Genomic DNA, 19,289 nt, shown 5'->3' on the forward strand with positions numbered 1-19,289 from the left:
TCCCTGAGTAGTCATAGTCATTTTGATTTCACTAATAAAGGTGTTATGTGTTTTGGGGGCCTGCACAGGGGCAGAAATGAATGGGGGTGGGATGCCAAGAAGCCTGCAGAGTTCACTCTGCTTGGATAACAATCTTTTGCCCTGTATGCTCCCACATGGGTGTGTACATATGTGGACACACAAGATGCGCACAGGTCCACACCCTATTCATGTGATCCACATGTATGTAGCCCAAGAACATGACAGGAGACAGGAAGAGGGGTTCAGAATGTGCCTTTTGCAATCCAGAGCATCCTGAGTTTGAATCCTGGCTCATCTTTCATACTCGCTGTGTGACCTTGGACTGTGACCAACCTCTGAGCCTCACTTGTTGATTCTGTAATATAGTACCAACCTCAAGTTCCTCAAAGTAGCCATTTCAACAAACTTTTACTAAGGGACTAAAGTCTGTTCAGGGGCTGTGATGGGCTCTGGGAACAGAACTAGAGAACACACAAGGCCCTGCCCTCATGGAACTTACAGTCCAAACACACAAGACTCGTCACAATGAGCTGTATCAAGGGAGCAGGGTGATGTCATGTCCCTGTGAGGGAATGAGCCTGGGTTAGAACCTGTGTTCCAGAGGAGCTGGCATAGAATCTGAAGGTGCTGGGACATGAGCTGGGGGCACCAGGCGGGGGCCAGACCATGCCGGGGTTGTACCAAGCTCTGCAGGAAGGAGCTTGGACGTTATTCTTGGTGGGAGAAGTCAGGGGAGGGTCTCAACTGGGTGAGCTGATAGAGTCTGGTGTATGCTTTTTTTTTTGAGACCATCTCACTCTGTCACCCAGGCTGGCGTTTGGTGAGGCAATCATGGCTCACTGTAGCCTTGATCTCCCAGGCTCAAGCCATCCTCCCGCCTCAGGTTCCTGAGTAGCATGACATGCATCACCATGCTTAGCTATTTTTGACTTCTCGCGCTGTCGCCCAGGCTGGAGGGCAGTGGTGCCATCTCAGCTCACTGCAACCTCTGCCTCCCGGGTTCAAGCAATTCTCCTGCCTCAGCCTCCCGAGTAGCCAGGATTATAGGTGCCCATCACACCTGCCTAATTTTTCTATTTTTTTCCCCCATTGTGCAGGCGTTCTGTCACTACTTTTTATTTTTATTTCATTTTACTTTAAGTTCTGGGATACATGTGCAGAACATGCAGGTTTGTTACATAGGTGTACATGTGCCATGGTGGTTTGCTGCATCCATCAACCCATCTTCTAGGTTTTAAGCCCTGCATGCATTAGGTATTTGTCCTAATGCTCTCCCTCCCCTTTCCCCCGACACCTCAATTTTTGTATTTTTTTAGTAGAGACGAGGTTTCACCATGTTGGTCAGGCTGGTCTCAAACTCCTGACCTCAAGTGATCTACCTGCCTTGGCCTCCCAAAGTGCTGGAATTACAAGCATGAGCCACTGTGCCTGGCCTATTTTTTACTTTTTGTAGAGATGGGGTCTCACTATGTTGCCCAGGCCTTAAAAACCCCTGAGCTCAAGCAATCCTCCCACCTCGGCCTCCCAGAGTTTTAGGATTACAAGCGTGAACCACTGCACCAAGCCTGGTGTGTGTTTTCTTTTTTCTTTTTTTTTTTTTTGAGACGGAGTCTCGCTCTGTCGCCCAGGCTGGAGTGCAGTGGCGCGATCTCGTCTCACTGCAAGCTCTGCCTCCCGGGTTCACACCATTCTCCTGCCTCAGCGTCCCGAGTAGCTGAGACTAAAGGTGCATACCGCCACGCCCAGCTAACTTTTTTGTATTTTTAGTAGAGACGGGGTTTCACCATGTTAGCCAGGATGGTCTCGATCTCCTCACCTCGTGATCCGCCTGCCTCGGCCTCCCAAAGTGCTGAGATTACAGGCGTGAGCCACCGCGCCCAGCCGCCTGCTGTGTGTTTTCAAAGTGGTGCTGGCTGCTATGTGGAGACTGGATTGCAGGGGATGGTACGGGGTACAGCAATTGGCAGAATGGCAGCCCGGTCTAGCAGGGAGATTTTCCACAACAGATGGGCCGGAGGTTCCTCTCAAGATAATGCCCAGAGTCCTGCCTTCCTGATTCCTCTTCTGCAAACGTTTACTGAGCACCCACTTGTGTGGGCTTTGGGCTAAGGCCAAGGAGGGAAGATAAGGGTGAACCAGACAGAACCCTGCTTCCAAGTAGGAAACCTGCTCTCATCTGCAAAATGGGCACCCTTGCTGGGGGGCTGGGAGAGGTCAGTGTGTCATGCGTGTGACATGATGTCTGGGCTCAGTGCTTGGCACTCAGTAAACCTCTGCTATTAATATGGCATAAAAAGTACCAGGCAGATTTTCATGAAGGAACGCCGGCTGCCAGACGAAAGGACTGGGGAATGGTCAGGGTCTTGTGTAAATTGGCTTCTGACCTTCATACCCACCAGCCTTGGTTTTAGGGTCAGACTCAAGTTTGCCCTGGTTCTCACTATCCTAGCTGCGGGGGCTGGGACTAGACCACTCTGAGCCTCACTCTCCTCCTCTGTCTAACGGGCTCATCATTCTGACATGCTGGGGGGAGCGGGGTACCCAGCAGCCTGGTGTGTGATAAGGTGCCCAGCACAGCGCCAGACACAGGGTCACTCTGTTTTCTTTTGTGCTACATTTGACATTTGGGCTGAAGGAACTGGGTGAACAGGTGAAGGGAGGTGGGGCAGGAGTAGAAATGAGTGGTGATGGGCTGTCTGCAGGGAAGGGAAACGGACCCAGGTGTCTTGGGGAAGGCCTTGCAGGACTCCGCGCTTTGCTGAGCCTGTCCCAGGCAGTGGCATGACATGGAAGGTCCTCTTTCAGATCTCAGCTGTGTGGCCTTGAGCAAGTCATGTCCCCTGTCTGCATCCTGGTCTTTTCTGTAAAATGGGAGGCTAACGGTGCCTGCCTGGAGGGCTCCCAGTGGAGGTTCATTGAGATAATGCACCTGCAAGCATCCAAGAGAGGGCCTGGTCCATCCGATCAATGTCACTCAATGTCACTGTCAGTCTCCTTTCCTTGGGTCCCTTTATCCTCCTCTCACAGCAGGGAAATGTTCCAGGTTGTTTCTATTAGGAGAGGGTGTGGGGAAGCACCTAAGCACGCTCGGGAATTCCATTTATTGAGCACCTACTAGATGCCAGATGTTTTGACATAAATGTTTCCACAGAATCCACACTCCTCAACAAAAGACATTATTGGTCCCACTGTACAGATGAAGAAGCTGAGACTCAGAGGTGAAATAACTTGGTCAAGGACTCCTGGCAGGCAGGTCTGAGATGAGAGATTCGTGTTTTGCCCAAAACTTCCTGGTTCCCAAATGTAAAGCCACATTAAGCCATGATAGTCACTGACACACTGGTGCAAAACAGCTTGGGAGGCCCTTCTGGGGAACATATTTTGAAAAAGGAAGTGGAGACAGGGTTAGACATAAAGTCAGGGACTTTGAGCCCCACTCACCAAAGGACCTCCCTACTTCCTGGGCAGTGTCCTTTTATGATATGATTACCGAAGGCAGATCTTTTATTATAAGCTGACAGACTGGGTCACACGTGTGGCTTATGGACCTACCTTTAACTCCACATTTCCCTGAAACCAACACCAACACAACCAACACAAAACTGGCACAAACACGGATAGTCACATATACAATCATAGCCCACCACAGCCTCGAAATCCTGGCCACATGTACGAAGAAGCGGCTGTTCAAACCCACTCAGACACAGAGACCCACATTCACACGTGGATCCCAAATACACATACACACCCCTACACATGCATGCAGGCTCTCAGCACCTCCCCCGAACCTTCCCACAGGAAACACACATGTAGGCAAGCACTCACAATACACGCCACCCTTGTACAGTCAGATGCATGATGATGACAAGAAAAAAAAATCCAACCACAGATTCATGCTTTCATTTACTCGGCTTGGAGTGGGTGGCAGCAGGTCGGGGACAGGCCTGCTAGAGACCCAAATTCAGGAAATGGAGAGAGACAGACAATAAATCCAGCCAGCAAGAGAGTACGTGGGTTCTGAAGATGATCTATCTTGATACTCAGAGATTTAATTTCAGTGGGCTATTTGGGGGTGAGGTGAGGTCTGGGGAACAATGAGGTACAGCCTGTCCTGTGGGTGGGTTACCTGCAGGGCTGTCACTCCTACGGGCCTGAGGGATCACCAAGGGGAAACGCAGTGGTCCTGGGTTGGGGCAGGAGTGGGGAATGGAGTGGTCAGACGAGAGGGCAGACCCTGGTGGAGATGCCCATGGGAGCTATGATTTGAAAGGAAAAACATCTCAAACCCTGCAGCCACACAGACCCAGCTTCAAATCTCAGCTCCCCCATTCCCTCACTGGGTGACCCCAGGACTACTCCTTAATCTGAGTCTCAGGTGCATCTCACACTTTGTAAAGAGAACCGAGGAGGCCATGCTGTTCACTGTTGCATCTCCAGGACTTAGCACAGTGCCTGGCACATATTAGGAGTGCAGTAAATATTTGTTGAATAGATGAAAGAAGGAGCAGGCATTAAAGCAAAAATGAGAAGCCACCACTTACCAAATCATCAAATAGGCAAAAATGGAAAAAGTATGATAATGGTGAAGGCATGGGGAAACATTGTTGAATGCTTTTGCCCAGAAGGTAAATGTGCACAGCACGCTGGCAGGTGACTGGGTGGCACCTATGAACATTCAAACGGTAAGAACGGTTTATCATATGTGTCCCAAGAGGCTGTACAGGGAGGTACAGGCCATGCTGTTTGCAAGAGCAAAAATCCAACCTATGTGTCCACCCACCGGGGATGGCTAAATGAACAGACGCTGAGGAGTATCACGCAGTACTTAAGGAGCACGGGGTGGATCTCTATGTGATCTAGCCAGATTGCCAGAGTATCGTTGGGTGGAAAGTGCAAGATGGAGAAAGACATGACATTGATAGAGGGAAAAGTCCTACACAAAGGAATACTATTTTTTTTTTTTAATAATTGGGGTCTTGCTCTGTCACCCAGGCTGGAGTGCAGTGGCACAATCATAGCTCACCACAGCCTCGAACTGACCACAAGCGATCCTCCCAGCTCGACCTCCCAAAGCACTAGGATTACAGGTGTGAGCCACCACACCTGGCCAAGGAACATCATTTTTATGGGTCAAAATACAAGCATGTAGATGCATAGAAAAAGATCCCAGGGTGGGAGCAGTGGCTTATGCCTATAATCTCAGCGCTTTGGGAGGACCAGGCAGGAGGATCACTTGAAACCAGGAGTTTGAGACCAGCCTAGGAAACAAAGTGAGACTCTGTCTCCCTAAAAATGAAAAAAGTAGCTGGGCATGGCAATGCGTGCCATCTACATGGGAGGCTGAGTCAGGAGGATTGCTTGAGCACAGTGGGGGTGGGAGTGGGGGTGTCAAGGCTGCAGTGAGCTGTGTTCACACCACTGCACCCCAGCCTGAGTGACAGAGGGAGACCCAGTCTCAAAAAATAAAAATATAAAAGATCCCAAAGAACAGAACAAGCTGGTGCCTGGGTTACCTCTGGGGAGGAAAACTGAAGGAAAAAGAGGATAAAAAAGGAATGAGCATCAGTGAATGAGTCTAATGGGTGCTCAGCGAAGCTCTGTTGAATCTGGAGAGGCAGTAAAGATGTGGATATAACATTAGCCCCTGCTCTAGGCTTGCTGGTCTGGGCAAGGTGACCCAGAACGCTCTCCCACAGAGGGACTCATCACCCCAGGGCAGGCAGAGGTCCAGCCCAGCCCTCTCCCTTCCTCCAGACCAGTCTCCTCCTAGAAGCCACTAGGGCTGCCTTGGGGTGTCCGGCTTACCTTTGGCCTCATGTGCCGCCCAGGGCCTCACATTCTTGTCATGCTCTACCCGGGATATGTTCTCCCTCCGTTCCCTTGGTGAGATCTCATTTTCTTTTTTTTTTTTTTAAGACAGGTCTCCCTGTGTCACCCGGGCTGGAGTGCAGTGGTGCGATCTCAGCTCACTGCCATCTCTGTCTTCTGAGCTCAAGTGATCCTCCCACCTCAGGCTCCCAAGTAGCAGGGACCACAGTTGTGTGTCACCATGCCCAGCTAACTTTTTCGTATTTTTGTAGAGATGGGGTTTTGTCATGCTGCCCAGGCTGGTCTTGAACTCCTGAACTCAAGTGATGCTCACTCTTTTTTTTTGAGACGGAGTCTCGCTCTGTCGCCCAGGCTGGAGTGCAGTGGCGCCATCTCTGCTCACTGCAAGCTCCGCCTCCTGGGTTCACGCCATTCTCCTGCCTCAGCCTCCCTAATAGCTGGGACTACAGGCGCCTGCCACCGCGCCCAGCTAATTTTTTGTATTTTTAGTAGAGACGGGGTTTCACCGTGTTAGCCAGGATGGTCTCCATCTCCTGACCTCGTGATCCGCCTGCCTCGGCCTCCCAAAGTGCTGGGATTACAGGCGTGAGCCACCGCGCCCGGCCGTGATGCTCACTCTTTACAACTCAGTTGAGGGTCATCCCTCCCTGAGCCTGTTTAGGGTACTGCCAACTGGGCCAGTAGACGCTGGGATTCCCACGTCGTGGCATGTGAGGAGACTGCTGCTCTGTGTGCCCTGAGACCAGACACCTCCTCAGAGAGAACTGGGCCCAATTCTACCTCTCATTGCGATACCCGACATTCTCAACAGCATCACCAGAGTGAGGGCCCATGGACATGAGGAATCTTCCTGCCCCACACTCTAACGTCCCCAGCCTGCTGCATGCTAGCTCTTGTGCCTAGTTTCATAGTTTCTGCAAGTTCTTTGCCCCCTATGTCACCGCTACTGGTCCTTGCTGTCAGCTGCTGACACCTAATTTGTCACTTATGGGATGGGGTGGGGTGGGTAGAAACTGGTTAGGCTTGTTGGAATACGGTGCAAAAACGGAGTGAATAGGCCACGACAAAGATCCCAAGGGATTACTGAGGAACAGGCACCGTGCTTCCCAGGCTTGGGCTTTGTGAGAGTTCTCTGGGCCACTGGATTCAGTCAACTTGCCTGAAGCCACACAGCTGATGGGGAGGGGAGCTGGGACTGGAAGCAGGTGTGTCTGGACCCCTCCACCAGCATTCCTAGAATTCTACTTTCCTGCCCCTCCTATTTTGCAGCTGTTAACGTAACAATCTTGACTGCTTTCTGAAAGCCAGTGACTACTGACTACTTCAAGTAACGGCTGACTTCGCCTCTCCTTTCTTCACCTGTGCCTGCTAGAAGAGTCTCATCAAGTCTCCAGGACTGGCGCCACTTTGGAGTCCAGCCACTGGCTCATGCCATCGCTCCCTGGCCTCTCACACCTTCTCCTTGCACTTGGGTCCTCTGAGCTCACACCCCTCTACCTGCTACTGAGACACACAATCGTTCCTGCGGTAGGAGCAGAAGGGATCTACTTCATACATCAAAGCAACCTCTCCCGACAGAGGACTTCAGGCCAGGTTCTGCCAAGCCCCTGGGCTCCCCAAAACACCTTCACCAAGTTCCACCAGTTCCCTGAGTTGTGCTCTCCTCATCTGATCAAGGAAACACATAATTTCCAATTCACAGGACCATGGGAAAGTGTCCCAAGGCCACTACTACAGCTCATCGTGGCTAAAGCCCAGCAGTTGGGAAGGTCAGCAGCTAGATGGCTCTTTCCACACTCAGTCCTATGCTGTCTCCTGGGCCTGGATGGCTGGCCCATGTACTCAGGGCAAAATCCAAAGCCCTGCCACAGCCCAGCAAGGCCCCGCCTGATGGATCAGACCCTGCCAACCCCTATGCCTCACCCCTACACCACCCCCTGGCTCGCTATACCAACTGTCCTTTCCTATCTTCAAGCACCCCCACCACAGGGCCTTTGCACTGGCTGTTCTCTCCACCTGGGGTCTTCATCCCACTTTTAGAAAGACTTCAGTGCTAATGTCACCACCTCCAAGAGAATTTCCCTAACTTCCTTATCTCACCCCACAAACACCCAGTCACCCCTTTCTCTCTGTTTCTTCCCCACATAGCACCCAGTATGATGGGCGCTGATGGTGTCAATTCACTGACTCCCCTAGGTCTGCCTGAAGACCTCTGAGTCCGCTGCGTCTGGCATACAGTAAGTACCTGCTGAATAAATACTGAAGAAGTGAAATAGATATGTTATTATCCCTTCTTGCAAATATGGAAACTGAGGCACAGAAAAGCTAAGAAGCTGGCCCCAGGCCACATGCTTATGAAATGAATTTAAATTCAGACCAGCGGTCAGCAGAATCCACACTGTGAGCCCTACTGCTCGGGGCTCCCAGGGGCACAGAATCCCATGGGAACCTCCCTGACACATGGGTTAGAGGAAAAGGAGGGCTGAGGAATTTCGGGGCAGAGGCCAGTTTCACGATTACACACCCTGGTCAGGAGCTACTTTTCCCAGCAAGGCGCCACCAAAACCGGAAAGAGAAACTGAAAAGCTAAGTGCCACAAGCCACCAGGATCTTGACTTCCCCCAGATGCTGGCTGGGCCCCTCACATTTGGGGTACGAGGATCTGCCAAGATAGGGAGGAGAATGTTCCCACACATCTGGCTCTGGCTGTGGTTTAGTAAGCTGTGGATATAGCGCTGGTCCATCCGCCCTGTGACAAGAGGTCATTGTGCCAAGCACCGACTCCATGCCTGGCATTTTGCCCTCGGCTCTGCATGTCTGGCTGCTCTGTGAGGTACGAGACGTCCAGAGCTCACTTTGCAGTTGGGGCAAATGAGGTCCCAAGAGGGCAGGTCACTTGCCCAAGGTCACGCAGCAGGTCTAGGGTCGGAGCCTGGCCCCATCCTACTGAGCAGTCTGAGCCCCTCAGGCTTTCACGCTGCCTGGCTTCCTGCGAGCCTGGTGCCCCGCCCTCCAGGAGAACAGCCCACAAGGCGGATGCTTGTCAACCAGCAGATTTCTTTTTGTCTTTCGGCATCTGGATTTGGTTTCATTTTGAACACAGGACTTCAGAAAATGAAACCAAAGCTGTCTGTCACTAGTGGCAGTGAGGAGAACCCACGAGTGCTGAGTGTACCCTTAGAAGATTTCCTGCTCCCTTGCTGTGCCTTCCCTGGCCTGTGGTCCCTGGACTAGGGCTTCAAACATAGATATAAGGCAGTGCTTTGGGAAGCCAGGGCAGGAGGGTCACTTAAGGACAGGAGTTCGAGACCAGCCTGGGCAACGTAGTGAGACCCCATCCCTACAAAAAATTAAAAAAATTAGCCAGGTGTGGTGGCATGTGACTGTAGTCTCAGCTACTCAGGAGGCTGAGATGGGAGAATCTCTTGAGCCCAGGAGGCTCAGGATATAGTGTCTCCTCGATCCTATCACTGCACTCCAGCCTGCGCAACAGAGCAACACTCCATCTCTTTAAAAACAATGGACACAGGGGTTGAAGCCATGTGTCTGTGGGCTCCAACACACTGCCACACCCACAGGAACCCTCGGATGAACAACAACAAACATCTACCGACTGCTTATTATACACTACGGGCTGTTTTAAGCACCTGACTCATAATCACTCGTTTAATTCCCACACAACCCCGGGATGGAGGTACTATTTACTTTTCTTTTTGAGACAAGGTCTTACTCTGTTGCCCAGGCTGGAGTGCAGTGATGCAATCGTGGCTCACTGTTGCCTCGACCTCTTGGGCTCAAGCAATCCTCCTGCCTCAGCCTCCCAAGTAGCTAGGAATACAAGTGCAATCCACCACGCCTGGCTGATTTTTGTACTTTTTTCTTTCTTTTTTTTTTTTTTGTAGAGGGGGGTTCTCACTTTGTTGCCCAGGCTGTTCTCAAACTCCTGGGCTCAAGCAATCCTCCTGTCTTGGCCTCCCAAGTGCTGGGATTACAGGCATGAGCTACTGTGCCCTGCTAGAGGTACTATTATTATCCCCATTTCACAGATAAAGAAACCATGGCAGAGAGGTTAATTACATGCCCAAGGTCACAAGAATAGAAAGGTGCAGAGTTGGAACTGGGTCTCCTTGTATTCCATCAGCTGCCACAGAGTGTGGCCCCCAGCAGATGTTCAGTGGACATCTCTCGAATGACCACACACCTGACCTGTGGTGCAGGCAAGGTTCTGCATCTTCGCTCACCCCGTCACGCATGCGCATGCACACACACGCACAACCTAGACTACACCAATGACCACCACCAGCCCTGGCCACATGCAGATTCAGGGCACTGATGGGGTGCTAAGCCGGGCTGATTCTGGGCCACCCCGTGTTCAGGAGGTGAATAAGGACCTACGCTCTGCCTGGGGAAGGAGGCATGGTGGGGCCAGGGAGGCGGGAAGGACCAGGCACCAGGGCTTCCAGGGGAGAAGCCGTCTGGGCTGCCGCCTGAGAGCTGTCTGTAGAGGGCAGTGTGTCCCAGTGTGAGGCCAGTCACCAAGTCCCCAGCCTAGCCAGGATTTTATGTGGCCCCTTTTGATGCTGAGGCTCCTCACATGCCTTCATTCAAAAATACACGGAGCAGCCAGGCACCTACTCCATGGCCTTGAACGACAATCGGAATCACTAAATCACAAACACGTGTGCAAATTACAGCCCTGCCCACCGACCGCTCACCATCCCAAGCCGCGGCCATGTGTGTGGTGGGAAGGCAGTCTTTGAAGGGCAGATGCTTGACAGGGCAGTAGGAGGGGGAAATCTATAAGGAAGGGGCCGAGGGAGAGGAGGGCTAGGAAACCAGGTTTGGGGATTCATCACGTCTGAGAATGCACCATTTTTTCAATGGGCTCCAATTCGATGTCGTCCAGCTGCTCCTCTCCCCAAAATGAAGACGGGGAAGGCGGGATCCAGGTCCAGAACTCCCAAACTGCAAGCCATTGCCAATCCCACCCCCTCCCCGGCCTCAGTTTCTTCCGCAGCCGGGTAGTGGGAGCGCAGGGAGGGCAGTCGGAGCCACCAGGGACCTTGCCCGGCCCCGCCCAGTTTCCGAGGAACTGGGCCCTGGTGGAGGCGCCCGCGCCGCCAGGGGTTCCTCTGAAGCCTGTGGTCAGGCCGCCGCTTCCCAGGAAGCCCGAGCCAAGACCAGAGACCGCGGCCGGCCGGGGCTTCGGAACAGGAGGGCGGGCGACTGAGGGAGTAGACGGCGGGTGGAGCAGGGGCTAGGAGGGGGTCTAGGGGTGGGGTCAGGCTCAGGGTTGGGGACACCTTCTGTGGCCTTCTGGAGGGAATCTGGCTGCAGGGGAGGAGAGGACAGGGCTCTGTCCCCGGCGGGTGTGGAGACACATGGGGCGTTGGAGGGTGTGTCAGGGCGCGTCCCAAGAGGGCCTGGCGGCAGAAAGTGGAACCCGAGGTGGCGGGTCAAAAGCGGGGTCGCCAAGTCCGAAGGAGGCGTCCGAGAAGTGGCCGGAAGGCGCAGGGTCGGGGCCAGAGCCCCTCGAGGGGCGGGTGCTGGAGCAGGTGAGAACAGGAGGGCAGAGGGCCCCGCGGGAGGGTCCAGAGGAGAGGGTAACAGGGCCGAAGCCGTCCTCGCCGGACACCACCGCGGAAAGAGAAACCGAAAGTGGATCTGGGGGCGGGGCCGGCAGGGGGCGGGGCCTCCCGCGGTCGCTAGCCCCGCCTCCGAGCCGGTTTAAAAGACTGGCGCAGGGGCGGGCGCCGAGCAGAGCGAGCTGCGGCCGTGGCAGCTGCACGGCTCCTGGTCCCGGAGCATGCGCGAGAGCCGCCCCGGAGCGCCCCGGAGCCCCCCGCCGCCCCGCCCGCGGCGCCCCGCGCCCCGCCGCCAGGTGAGCCGGGCCCTGGGCGAGGAGGCGAGAGGGAGGAGGGAGGGCAGTCCAGGGCAGCCGAGAGTCGGGCGGGCCTCGGGGGCTGCAGGATGGGGTCGCGGCCGCCATGCCCCGGCCCCCGCCGGCCCCACCCAGGCCGCCCCCCGCGCGCAAGGCTCCCGCAAAACAGCCTTTCTCCGGCCCTAGCCCAAATCGCCCGGACCAGGCGCGGATCCCAGCTTGGCCAGCAGGCGGCGGGCGCGGGGCGGCGAGCCGGGGCCGGACGGCTGGAGCCAGAGCCGGCTGCTCTCCACGCCCCCCTCTCGGTGCTGCCCGGAGGCCGGACTCCGCCTCCACCGAGCCCCCACCCGCCGGGAAGAGCTCCGCGGAATACAGAGCCCATTTTCTAGCTGTGTCCACTGAGGCTGAACGGATCCGCGCGGACTTGGTGCCCCGCGCTCACCCCCGCTAGGGCCGGGTCCGCCAGGAGCGCCGCCCTCTGGAGTTGTCCTGCGGGCGCTCACCTGCCCGGCCCCGCAGCGCCCCAGCTCACCGCCTTGTCTCCCCCGCAGCGCACCCCCGGACGCTATGGCCCACCCCTCCGGCTGGCCCCTCCTGTAGGATGGTAGCACACAACCAGGTGGCAGCCGACAATGCAGTCTCCACAGCAGCAGAGCCCCGACGGCGGCCAGAGCCTTCCTCCTCCTCGCCCGCGGGCCCCGCGCGCCCGCGGCCGTGCCCCGCGGTCCCGGCCCCGGCTCCCGGCGACACGCACTTCCGCACGTTCCGTTCGCACGCCGATTACCGGCGCATCACGCGCGCCAGCGCGCTCCTGGACGCCTGCGGATTCTACTGGGGGCCCCTGAGCGTGCACGGGGCGCACGAGCGGCTGCGCGCCGAGCCCGTGGGCACCTTCCTGGTGCGCGACAGCCGCCAGCGGAACTGCTTCTTCGCCCTTAGCGTGAAGATGGCCTCGGGCCCCACGAGCATCCGCGTGCACTTTCAGGCCGGCCGCTTTCACCTGGACGGCAGCCGCGAGAGCTTCGACTGCCTCTTCGAGCTGCTGGAGCACTACGTGGCGGCGCCGCGCCGCATGCTGGGGGCCCCGCTGCGCCAGCGCCGCGTGCGGCCGCTGCAGGAGCTGTGCCGCCAGCGCATCGTGGCCACCGTGGGCCGCGAGAACCTGGCTCGCATCCCCCTCAACCCCGTCCTCCGCGACTACCTGACCTCCTTCCCCTTCCAGATTTGACCGGCAGCGCCCGCCATGCACGCAGCATTAACTGGGGTGCCGTGTTATTTTATTACTTGCCTGGAACCATGTGGGTACCCTCCCGCGCCTGGGTTGGAGGGAGCGGGTGGGTGTAGGGGCGAGGCACCTCCCGCCCTCGGCTGCAGACGAGGCCTCAGACCCCTTCTCACCTCTTGAGGGGGTCCTCCCCCTCCTGGTGTTTCCTCTGGGTCCCCCTGGTTGTTGTAGCAGCTTAACTTAACTGTATCTGGGGCCAGGACCTGAACTCGCACCTCCTACCTCTTCATGTTTACATATACCCAGTATCTTTGCACAAACCAGGGGTTGGGGGAGGGTCTCTGGCTTTATTTTTCTGCTGTGCAGAATCCTATTTTATATTTTTTAAAGCCAGTTTAGGTAATAAACTTTATTATGAAAGTTTAAAAAAAAAAAAAAGGTTTCTAGAGAGTGTGCTTTGGCCAAAAGTTTAACTTGGTTCTGAACAGGCCCAGGGGAGAGAGGGTCCTAAGGCTGAGCTGCTGGGCTGCAGGTGGTGTACGGGGCCTGCTCTGTTGGTTGGGCATCCCTCACGGTTCCACCCACAACTCTCCAGAGAGAGAAACGGTTGGTCTAGTTTTGGCGTGTGTCTGGTAAGACAGCAGCTCGCGTTTCAGCACTTTGTGTGTGCCAGCCCCAATTCTGTGCTTGCCATGCTTAAATTTACTTAATCCTATATAGAGAGGCACAACCCTGTGAGGCACGGGCTCTTATTTCCATTCTACAGAAGGGAAAACTGAGTAAATCTGCCCGTGGCCACTCCTGTCAAAGACAACACTTGGGCGTTTTTTTGGCTGTCCACTAAGCATCTGCTTGAAATGGATAAAGAGAAGAAACTTTTTTGGTTCTATGACCACAACAGCTTCCAGGAAGAGGGTGGGGGTGGGGGCTTAGTGAGTTTTTGGACAGTGTAGTGGCACATACTGAACCAGCATCAAGGGATACTCATTTGAGATGAGATGGGGGATACAGAGCTGGGTCTAGCTTCCTCCTCCTTACGCTGTTCTGTCTTGTGTACTTTTTGGTGAACACACGACTTGGAGCCAGAAGGAGGCTGTGTGGTCTGTGGTGGGAGGGTGCTGCTGGCGGCTAGGGCAATTCCCCTTGCCTCCCTGGGCCTCCACCTTTCTAAGGGCAGCTTTCTGCGCATCATAGAGCAGGTTGATGTTCTCAGGAGCCAGGGAAGGGAAGGGTGGCTCCAGGACGTTTGTGGGGCTGGCCCACAGCACCAGAAAGTGCCCAGGACCTGGGTTTCTGGCAACTTCTGTGTCTTTGGCCAGCCTGACACATGGGCCATGCTGGTAACTTGAAGGTTGTACTCAACACATGGCGAACTGAGTCATTTTCAGGTTTAGGGTTAAGCAGCCTGGTGGACACGTCACACTTCATCTTTAGAGGCTAGAGTGGCCCTCTTCAGCCTTGGACACACATATAATAGTGTTCTAATGCTTAATAATACCTTTCAGACTTGAAAGTAGAGCGTAAAATTAACTTGATGGTCAGAGAGCCAGAGCAGCCCAGGCCTGTCTTGGGGATTAAGTAGGCTCCAGGACTTTAAGGATGGCCAGAAGAGATTTAGGATGTCAGAGAGCTTTGCAATTTCATCCCTTAGTAAGGTGAAGTGGGAGGGAAGGAGGTGATGTCTTGTCTCTACCTCCAAAAAATCTCGCTTTTTCTTTTCTTTTCTTTTTTTTTTTGCCACGCCCCTGCCCTTCCTTCTCTGCTGTGGATTAATTAAGTCCTGTCCTTGTTCTTTCCTGTCTGTTGCCTGCTGTGGGCAGTGTCTGGAGAAACAGAAATCCAAGATGGCAAGGCTTGGAGATCGGGTCATAATACTAGTGATACTCACAGACCCTTAGTGACCACTCACTGGCTGTGCTGGCCCCATTTTACAGATGGGAAAACAGGCTCAGAGAGGCAAAGCAGGACCACAACAAGGGGTGGAGCCAGATTTTGCAAACCCACTCAGGACTTTTTCAGAGGCTGGGTACCACTAGGCAACCCGAGGACCTAACCGTTGCAATAATAATAGCAGCAGCTGCTCGTATTTCTATGTAGCATTGACTGTGCAGGAACCGCTCCCAGGTCCCGCATCACCTATGTAAAGCATTGAACTCACACCCAGCCTTCCGATGTAGGTACTGTGAACATCCCCATTTTACAGATAGGAAAACAGGTCCTCCTCGAAAGAGGGGTCAACTAGCAGGTAGCTTGCAATATGTTACAGTTTTTTTTTCCTCCTTTGAAAAAAGTATAAAGAACATACTTTCCTTACACAAGTGCTGGGTATCTGAACCCATTCCCCTTTGGATGCAGAACAGCTAAGAGTAAAGGCCCCATCTGATCACACTTCCCAGAGCTGGCCCCTTCCTCCCTTTATGAGTCACTTAAATCCATACTAACATAGGTACAGTGACCTAAAGCCCTGGGAGCTGCACCCCACGTCCCGTGTGACAAAGTGTGTGCAGGCACCACTGAAGGGGGAAAAGGCTGTGTGTGTGTGTGTGTGTGTGCGCGTGCGCACGCATCAGCGCCATGTGGCTTCCCGGGTGGTGCAGATTCTGTGTCTCTCTCAAACCTCAGCTTCATGATTCAGCAGCGCTGACGTCAATTTACAAGAATGAAAAGTGAGAGGAGGGTTTGTGTGTGCAAGAGACTGAGCGGGGGGCCCAGGTGCAGTGGAGGTGTCCTCCCCACTGAGCGGGTGAGCCAGGGTAGTGTGGGGTGGGCACCATGAGAAAGGAGGTACTCTTTGGAATGATGAGGACTGTGTGTGGGTGCGGGGACAGCCTGTGACCAGCCTCCAAGCCACCCTTGAGCTGAAAACTCTGGCCCCCATTTTCCAGATGAGGAAATGGAGGCTCAGACAAGTGCAGCCACCTACTCAAGGTCACACAGCTCAAAAGTGATGGCCAGGACCTGGACCAAATCCATCCCACTCTAAACAACAAGACAGGTTTCTTCTTTTTTTTTTAAGACAGAATCTTGCTCTGTCACCTAGGCTGGAATGCAGTGGCAAGATCACAGGTCACTGCAGAATCAAACTCCTGGGTTCAAGCAATCCTCCCGCTTCAGCCCAGGGACTGAGTAGCTGGGACTACGGGCCTCACTGTGTTGCCCAGGCTGGTCTCAAACTCCTGGGCTCAAGCGATCCTCCCACCTCAGCTTCCCAGAGTGTTGGGATTACAGGTATGAATCACTGTGCCCAGCGCAGGATGGGTGTCTTAAATAGTGGGAGAGGGGATGGGATAAGGGAGGAATCTGGTGAAAATGCATATTCCTAGGCCTCACTCCGCCTACTTGATCCTCCCAACCTTATGTGTAGGTACTGTCATTATCCCAGGAAGTGGCGAACTGAGCCTCTTCTGTGACATAATAGGTAGAAAGTGCTTAGCGCACAACTTAGCATGTAGTAGGTACTAAATACATCTCTGAATGATGAGGTGCCAATAATGATAGTTGAGGTTAATATAACAAACACTGACTGAGCACCTCCTATGTTACAGGCATTATCCTTTTCCTCCTCCTTTTTTTTTTTTTTTTTTTTTTAAGAGATGGGGTCTCACTCTGTTACCCAGGCTGGAGTGGAGTGGTGTGATCACTGCTCCTGTAGCCTTGACCTCCTGGGCTCAAGCGATCCTCCCACCTGAGCCTCCTGAGCAGCTGGGACTACAGGCACGCACCACCATGCCTGGCTAATTTATTTTTGCCAAGATGGGGTCTCCCTATGTTGTCTAGGCCAGTCTCGAACTCCTGGGCTCAAGTGATCCTCTCACCTCAGCCTCCCAAGATGCTGGGACTATAGGTGTGAGCCACTGCGCCCAGCCAGGCATTAATCTAAGCCGAAAGGATACAGGAATGAACAAAATAAGAGGGGTCTGAACCCTGCTTACAGAGTTTACATTCAGGGCCTTGGACAGTAAATAACTAAACATGAAATAAAGGAACATTCCAAGTACATAGTGACAGTGGTCAGATGAAAACGCGACAGGGTGGTTGGACAGTGGATGGGGCTCTTTTAGAAAGGTCAGGAGGTGACACTGAAATTATTGTGCCTGGAATGACAGAAAGGCGCCAGCCAGGCAAAGCCAGGAGATGAGATGAGCAGTCCAGGCAGAGGGAAGAGCGAGTGCAAAGGTGCTCAGTTAGGAAGGAGTTAGGCCCATTCAAGAAGGCTGGCGGAGTGGGAGGGGTGAAGAAGCCGGAGGGATGGGCAGGGGCCCGGGCACGTGGGGCCCTGTAGACCTTGGTGGAAAGTGTGGCTTTCAAGATTGATGGGGAAGTGGAGGTAACCTGATCTGGCCTGGTTGCTGGGTGGAGATGATCTAAGCAGAGGGCCTGCTGAGATGGGCTTCGGCTTCCTGCCTCATGGTGTATATTTACAAGGGAACGGTTCATTCTTGGCCAGGCCCTTTGGCTCCAGCCAATCAGACCAACGGCAAGGGAAGGCCATAGGACCTGCCTGATGGATGCTGGGCCAAGGTGGGTGTGGCCGGTTCCACCTGGATGCCAGCTTTGTACTCTCACCTGGCCTCCCACTGCCATCACTCAGAGCCTCCCCAGGGCTGGGAGCTTACCAGGAATAACACGGTGGGCTTGGCCTGATTTGGGGGTAGGGGGTATCTAGTTTCCCCTAGAGAAGGAGGCACAGTTTTCACCAAAGCACATTCGCACAGGGACAACGGTGCCCAGGTGGGCGCTCAAATTGTCCCAACCGTGGTCCTGGCTCTGGGACCTGACAGACGGCCCTCAGGGGAAACAGGTTCCTGGCTCTACAATGACTGTACGGCCCCAGTACAACCTCCCCCATCCCCTCCCTCCCCCGACACCCAGGGCAAGTCCGGCATCCCACGCCGCAGCCCCGCATGGCTCCCCGCAGCCAGCGCACAGAAGGCCCACGTCCCACCACGGCCCAGGGGTCTGGGCAAGACACTCACCGCGCTCCCTCCTGTTTCGGGGCCTTTGCTCGTGCTGCTCCCTCGTCCCGTCCCGTGCATCAGGGGTGCTGTCTACCAGCCGCGGTCGGGGCCGAGGCAGATAAATGAAGCTGGGTCAGCTTTTGTCCAGCTGAGGCCCCACGGCGCCTGCACTCTCGAGAGGCCACCACTTGCCGCGCCAGTGACGTCATTGCGCCGCTCTCCCCACCAACCGTTGCCCCAGGCCCACTCGGCGTGGCTCGGCCGCGCTCGGCTTCCAGGCCCACTCGGCGTGGCTCGGCCGCGCTCGGCTTCCTTCGGCTTCCTCTCGGCCTCTCAGAAGCACTGTTGGCTCCGCAGCCCTTCTGACCTTCACGTGGTTCCCAGTTCTCGTGGTACGTCCTGCCTGCCGGGATCTCAGGGCTCTTGGAAGACCCCAGGCCCGGGGAGGGCATGTCCCAAGGGTATGCCAGGTCAAGGCCACAATAGCGAGCCCTCTCCCACGCCCTGTAGTCCTCAGAGACCAACGTGTTCTCCCACCCCATTCCGGTCCACAGCAACCCCTGCCTACCCAACTTCACATAGACCTTAGGTCTTGAACCTCTTTTCCTACCTGGAAATGAGGTTAAGAACTACCCACTTCATGGGTGAAGTTCAATTAAAGGATGCCCGAAAAGTGCTTAATACGTGATGTGTGCCCAGTCATTGGAATCAGCCCTCTCTGCTTGATTCTTTCATTGCTGCTGTTTTTTTGTTTGTTTGTTGTTGTTTGAAACACCGTCTCATTGACTGGGCGCAGTGGCTCACGCCTGTCATCCCAGCACTTTGGGAGGCCGAGGTGGGTGGATCACTTGAGACCAGGAGTTCAACACCAGCCTGGCCAACATGGTGAAACCCCGTCTCTACTAAAAATACAAAAATTAGCCGGGCGTGGTGGCATGCACCTGTAGTCCCAGCGACTAGGGATGCTGGGGCAGGAGACTCGCTTAAACCTGGCAGGCGGAGGTTGCAGTGAGCCGAGATTGCACCACTGCACTCCAGCCTGGGTGACAGAGCAAGACTCCGCCTCAAAACAAAAAAACAAACGAACAAAAAACAGTCTCACTGTCACCCAGGGTGAGTGCAATGACACAATCACAGCTCACTGCAGCCTCAAAATCCCGGGCTCAAGCAATTCTCCTGCCTCAGCCTCCCAAGTAGCTGGGACTACAGGCGTGCAACACCACACCTGGCTATTTTTTATTTTTTACTTGAGACGGTGGTCCTGCTATGTTGCCCAGGCTGGTCTCGAAATCCCAGCCTCAGTGTTTCTCCCACCTTGGCCTTCCAAAGCGCTGAGATTACAGGCATGAGCCACCGCACCCAGCCAGAACTATAA

The 19,289-nt window shown here is 54.6% G+C and overlaps 1 protein-coding gene across 1 annotated transcript; it reads left to right on the forward strand.

Annotated features, from left to right (window-relative positions):
• Positions 1 to 11,586: 11,586 nt before the first annotated feature.
• On the forward strand, positions 11,587 to 13,395 carry SOCS1 (suppressor of cytokine signaling 1). Its single transcript, XM_055242757.2, has 2 exons — positions 11,587 to 11,731; positions 12,283 to 13,395. Exon 2 carries the CDS (start codon positions 12,333 to 12,335, stop codon positions 12,957 to 12,959), a length of 627 nt encoding a protein of 208 aa, XP_055098732.1. The 5' UTR covers positions 11,587 to 11,731; positions 12,283 to 12,332; the 3' UTR covers positions 12,960 to 13,395.
• Positions 13,396 to 19,289: the final 5,894 nt, after the last annotated feature.

This window comes from Symphalangus syndactylus, chromosome 14 (assembly GCF_028878055.3).
Source record: "Symphalangus syndactylus isolate Jambi chromosome 14, NHGRI_mSymSyn1-v2.1_pri, whole genome shotgun sequence".
NCBI classification, from domain to species: domain Eukaryota; kingdom Metazoa; phylum Chordata; class Mammalia; order Primates; family Hylobatidae; genus Symphalangus; species Symphalangus syndactylus.

Coding starts and splice junctions, on each gene's coding strand:
- SOCS1 (XM_055242757.2), top strand. CDS start 12,333: ATGGTAGCACACAACCAGGTGGCAGCCGACAATGCAGTCTCCACAGCA.